Source organism: Osmerus mordax, chromosome 26 (assembly GCF_038355195.1).
Source record: "Osmerus mordax isolate fOsmMor3 chromosome 26, fOsmMor3.pri, whole genome shotgun sequence".
Taxonomy (NCBI): Eukaryota; Metazoa; Chordata; class Actinopteri; order Osmeriformes; family Osmeridae; genus Osmerus; species Osmerus mordax.
The window spans coordinates 7,591,819-7,597,650 of record NC_090075.1 but is presented as its reverse complement, the minus strand read 5'-3'; the positions used below and the strand labels follow the sequence as shown (position 1 = coordinate 7,597,650).

The following is a 5,832-nucleotide window of genomic DNA, read 5'->3' as shown; positions in this document are numbered from 1 at the left end:
CGCCACGGCAGCGCCGCGACAACGACCATTAGAACGCGCCACGTCATCCCCACCGGCACGGGTGTCGCCCCCCCCTACCGCCGCGACGTCATCCTCACCCTGTGTCGTCCCCGTCAGCCAAAGCCGCTGATGTCCCTCAGTCTCCCCTGCCCCTGTCATCCTGCCCCCCCCCCCCATCATCATCCTACACCCCCCATCATCCCTACACCCTGTCATCCACCCCCCATGATCCTGCTTCCTCGTCATCCTGCCCCCCCCATCACCCTGCCCCCCTCCATCATCCACCCCCCTGTCCCCTACTTCCCCCCTGTCCCCATTCGTCCGTCCCACGTTGCCAGCTGACAAACCAGCCCCACCACACCCCTCCCCCCCCCCAGCCACCCCACCCGCCCACTCACCAGCCGTCTGTCCGCCCGCCCGCCTGCCTGTCTCTCTCTCTCTCTCTCTCGCTCTCTCTGACCCCTGACCCCCCTCCCCGCCCCCCCTATGCTTCTCACCTCAGAGCCCGTGATCAAAGAGACGGAAGTGCCCCGCCGCTTCTCTCTAGCCTCCTCTATCGCCTCCTCCTCTGCGGCCAGACGCACCAAAGGTACCCGGAGAGTCGCCCCGCTCGCTTCTGCTCTACGCCTCTCTCTGCGTTGCCTACGCTCTCTCTCTCTCTCTCTCTCTCTCTCTCTCTCTCTCTCTCTCTCTCTCCCTCTCCTCCTGTCCGATCTCTCTCTTGTTCTCTCTCTCTCTCTGACTCTTACTCGGTCTCTCTTTCTTCCTCTCTCTGTATATTTCTCGCCCTTGTTTCTCCGCTTGTCTCTCCCTGAGACACACACACACTCTCACATACCAAAAAAAGCACATACATCAACTCTCGCTTTATCCACGATTCATCCCTCCACGTCAACACAACCATTGCGTTTTATTATATCAACCGTAAGTGGTAAATGCCAAGCGAAAAGAGAGGAGGATGCAGTGGTAGAGAGAGACTGAGAGAGACTGAGAGAGAGAGACCGAGAGACAGGGAGAGCGAGTTAGAGAGAGCCTGAGAGTGAATATAGTCTATAGTAGGTGACTGACCTCTTCCTGTTCTGACAGTAAATACCTAGGTCCATAAGACCCACCCTTAAATCTCCACCCACCCTCATTTAAACAATCTTGACGCGACAGAGAACTATCGCAGGCTGTCCTAAAAACAACCGAAAACGTAGACGCAACAGCTTTGCCTCGCGCGTGGAGCCGAGTGCTTCGACACCTCGAAAGCACGTCACCCAACCGCCTCCACCTTCCTCCGACAAGAACACACGCCCACACGTCCGCAGCCAAGGTTCCGTGTCCTCTCCTAACCTCCCCCCTCCTCCTGTTCTCCCCCCCTGCTCTCCTCCTCCTGCTGAACCCCCCCCCCCCCCCCCCCCCCCCCCCCCCCCCCACGGCAGGTCCACTCGCAGCTAGTGTCAAAACCAAGAGGCACGAGATCAAGAGCGATCCCACTCCGTTTGGTTACGAAGGTACAACACAAGTCGCTCCTCCAGCCCCCCACGAATGGCTCTTAGCATGCAGGGCCCGGGTGGGGCTGGACAACTGTGATGTGCTTTCAGGAGGTGTTTAGAGTCTTGCTCTGTGTGTGTGTGGGTGGGTGGGCGGGAATTCGATTTGTTTGCGTGTGTAATTGTATGACTATACATGTGGCATGCATGTGTGCTTGCTCGTGTGCATTCGTGGTAACGACTCGTTTGTTCAGAGGTGTGCGCACGTGTGTCTTGTGTGTGTGCGTCGCTTGTTTTGTCACGCATGCTAGGTATGTATAAATAGAAAATCCGTCCGAGCATGGGGATTTCTGGGGCTTGCATTGTCTGGTGCGGACATGAACTTGTCTTTGTTGAATGGTATTGATTGTCTGATGCCATGGTCACTGAGGATGAAGTTGTTTTTGATGATGATGATTCTGACAATGATGAAGGTTCGCCTGTCTAGATGACCAGCATGATGTGGAGGTGGTGCGTTGCTGTCGTTAGTGTGTCGTGAGAGCACGGTGTGTCTTGTCCGGTTTCGGGTCTCTGAGGAACAACAGAGTGATTGTAAAGAGCTGGTTTTCTCCCAGACACGCTGCGCGGTGCGCTCCCGGTGGCGGGGAAGGGTAAAGGCAGCACAGTCGCTGGCCCTACGGTGCCCAGGTCCACATCCCAGCCGGTTAACCAGAAAGGTGTGAAGGGTGTCCCTTTCGATTCCGTAAAAACGTTTTGTTTTTAAAGCTTGATGGCGTGGGTCATTGATTTGGTGGTTATTTTACTTTCGTGTTTTGAGTTTGGGGGTATTTGTCATATTTGATATCGGTTGGGATATCAGTTCTTTGTGTGTTTTGTGTTATTTACTGTAGGTAGCTGCTTTTTGTGCAGCAAAGTATTTGTTCTACAAAATGTCGAGAATTTCCTTTGAATTGAAAAAGGTCATCCCTGTTTGTTCTTGCGTAGTTTGGACAAACTAATTAGGTCATTATTTCCCTCTTCTTCCACAAGATTTTTTTTATTGACCTAAAGGAGACATAATACAGGATGTGAGCATGTTGAACTGAAAGCTGACACCCTGGCTTGTGGTTACAGGCTGGACACAGCGTCGGCTGCCGTCCATGGACACGGAGGACTTCGAGACCATCCCATCGAGCGCAGAAGAACTCTCCAACTCCTCCGACGGAGAGGAGGACAATAAGAATGTATGTTGGATGATCATATTCCTTTATTTTCCCTCACTCCACCAACGTTGTTTTTAGTCAACCACAAAGAGGAAGGAATACTCCCAGATTAATCATGTACAGCTGCAGTCAGCAAGCCCGTCCATTACTGCCCTGTTTTACACCCAAAGATGAATTGCATTCATCCTCTTTTTTCTCTTGTTTCTTTCTTTCTTTCTCTCTCTCTCTCTCTCTCTCTCTCTCTCTCTCTCTCTCTTTCTCTCTCTCTGTGTGTATCTCTCTATGTCTCTCTCTTTCCCTCCTTTTGCTACAGGGCGACAGTAATCGTTTTCGAGTCCAGCTGACGTACGAGTCTAGGACGGCACAAGACCTGTCTCTGGAGTCTGGAGACCTGGTTCAGTTCCTGGAGGAGGCGGAGAACGGCCACTGGTGAGACAGGAAGTAGCCTTCCTATTGCCCGGGCCCAGTGGTCTTGAGGGATCCATGAGGGTGCCATGTCATGCAAGCAGGTCCTACTCAGATATGGCACCCGACAGAAACAAGCTGCTCTTGAAGAACGCTTCAAATAATGATCCTCTCATTCATATTTCCTCCTCAAAAACCATCTTGTATCATCTGGCTCTAACATCTCACACAAACTCCTTTCTCTTAAGAGGACACTTTTGCAGTACTGCTCCAGAACTTCAGTTTGTGTGTGTGTGTGTGTGTGTGTGTGTGAGGATCTTCATGTGTGTTTGTGTGCATGTGTCTGTACGTGTGTATGTATCTATCCACCCGTCTGAGAAGTTGCCCTTACCACCTACAAAAGGGTCTCTAGTATGTCCCTAGTCAAAGCAACGTAAAACACATTCACATACAGATACAACAGCATTTTAAGACACACACACACACACACACACACACACACACACACACACAGTCGCTCCCCTAAAGCCCGTTCTTCTTTCATGTTCTAGGCTAGTCAAGAACCTTATAACAGAGAAGACAGGGCTGGTTCCACCCAGCGTTCTGCAGGCAGCAGCAGATGGAGGTCATTTGTTCTGTCCCACTGGTATTCTCCCAGACTAACCCCCTCCCACTACAGAACCCCCACCCACCAGGCCAGGCCAAAAGCACTCTCTCACAACCTGGCCTCCTGCTGCTTCACCTGGGCCCAGCAGGCTGTGTGGGGTGCTTGGGGGGGATGATGGAATGAAGGGAGGGGATAGGTGGATGGAGAGAGGGCGGGGTGGTGGATTGGATTAGGCTTTGGCTGTCAGGGGGAGTAAGCAGCGGAGCATGAGGTCATCCAGCGCATGCTTGCCGTTTCCTTGCCTCCCTCTCCTCCCTCCCTCGCTCGTCTTTCCGGAGCCTGATGAGCGCTGGCTGGCCCGTTCCCCTGGAACACTGTCCTCCGCAAAACAAGTAGTCGGATCTCGTTCCGTTGGTTTTCGTTTGCTCTCTGTCTCTCTCGCTCTCTTTCCCACTCTTTCTGTCTGCATATCTCTCTTTCTCTTCCTCTCTCTCTCTTTTCTATACTACTTCCACTTTGAATAAGAATCCCAACTTGCCTTAATGGAGGACAGAGTTCCATGCTTGAGTCGTTTGGCAGATTCCTCTCAGAAGCTTACCTCACGTGCCCCAAACATTTAAAAAAACATTTTTTAAGTTCTCCCTTTTCGTTATTCACGGTTTGCAGTCCTCACAAGGTCAAACGGAAGCACCCCCGCTCCGATATTGATCTCGATCAATATTTGGTTTCACCTTTTGTAAACACTCTTATTAAAAATGCATTGTGTGGTTTCCGGTGGTTTCTATGGCTGCCCAGACATGCCTCTCTCCCTCTCTAAACACACTGACGTTTTTGATCCCTGTTCTGCCTGTCCCCTTCACGCCTGTTGCTTGGCATTACAGTGCAGCTCAATACAAAGCTGTTGGGTAGGACTGTGTATCTTTGTCTAATTGTCTCCTCCCTCCTCTCTTCCTCTCTCAGATATCTTCAGTGACCTGTGTACAGCGGCGCTTTCTGACTCGGATGATAATGACACCAGCACGTGGGGAGACGTGTCTCAGGACAGCAGATAGACATGGCCGTCAGTTGTAGTTTTTTCGACCAACTTTCTGAAACATGCCGGAACAACCCTGATAAGGAACGGCGTCCGAACGCTTCCGAGCCAGTGTTGCACAATAAACTACATGTCTCAGAGGTGGGGGGGGGGAAACTACAAAACCGTCCTAGAAAACTCCCACAAATGCCATGTCTGTAGTGACCTGTTGTGCAGAGATGACTATGGAAATGCAATTTCTGAGTTGGGGGGGGGGAGCAAAGTGTGCTCAGAGAACTACAAATCCCATGTCTTAGTAGTGAAGTAGTTGGTGCCCTCTGTTGCTGCTATGCTACCCCGAAACAAAGAGAAAACACCACGCTGTTCCTGCTACCCTGCTTCAGCTGCTGTTGTCGGGTTGAAACTGACATAACTGCAACCTTTTCCAGCCGAAATCAATGTTGTTTTCATCCTGAAGTGTTCTGTTCCTCCCGGCCTCTTGGATGTTGACCTTCTGCCTCTCACTCCTCTGCCTTCAGAGAGACCATGCAGTGCCTTGGCCTCACATTGTTATTCACAGCAACTACTTCATCTGGGTGTGGGAGCACAGAGAGAAGGGGCGAGGGTGGGGGGGGGGGGCTACGTTCATGCAACGTTACATAGCAATGTTAAAGAAACCCATCCGGAAAAAAACGAATTGAAACAAGTGAGTTAAGACCACTTTCTGTCTCTTACTATGTATTTCTATCCAACGATGTGCGAATGTTAGACATGCCCAACACACAGACACACACAGACACACACACCTTCACTCCGAAGAGGTGGTGAAGGACAGGATGAGAAAGAACCGCCGTGGAAACCGGATCTTCCAACATGAGCTTTTTCATCTCATCCAGAGAACTGTGCTGTATCCATGACACTGACACTTGAATGGAGACAAGCCTGATTGTGTGGAAACTCCTGTTAGGGTTTTACCAACTCTTTCTCCTGCTGACTGCTCATCCCTTCAGGTGTTTTATAAAGAACTAAGGGATTTCTGTCGTCATAGGAATCAACCTTATTCTACGGGGCAACGATATTTTAATTAAGATCTCGTGCTCCTCTGATGTATTTGCATTTTTGTCTAATGTA

General features: G+C 50.9%; 1 protein-coding gene across 1 annotated transcript in view; it reads left to right on the top strand.

Moving 5' to 3' along the window:
- Positions 1-4,841, top strand: part of mcf2l2 (MCF.2 cell line derived transforming sequence-like 2) — a 30,876-nt gene extending 26,035 nt beyond the window's left edge. Inside the window, exons 19-25 of the mRNA XM_067229466.1 lie at positions 503-589; positions 1,425-1,496; positions 2,090-2,191; positions 2,589-2,698; positions 2,991-3,106; positions 3,634-3,707; positions 4,650-4,841. Coding sequence (XP_067085567.1) covers positions 503-589; positions 1,425-1,496; positions 2,090-2,191; positions 2,589-2,698; positions 2,991-3,106; positions 3,634-3,707; positions 4,650-4,741 — 653 coding nt within the window. The 3' untranslated portion in view covers positions 4,742-4,841. The remainder of the gene's footprint in view (positions 1-502; positions 590-1,424; positions 1,497-2,089; positions 2,192-2,588; positions 2,699-2,990; positions 3,107-3,633; positions 3,708-4,649) is intronic.
- Positions 4,842-5,832: the final 991 nt, after the last annotated feature.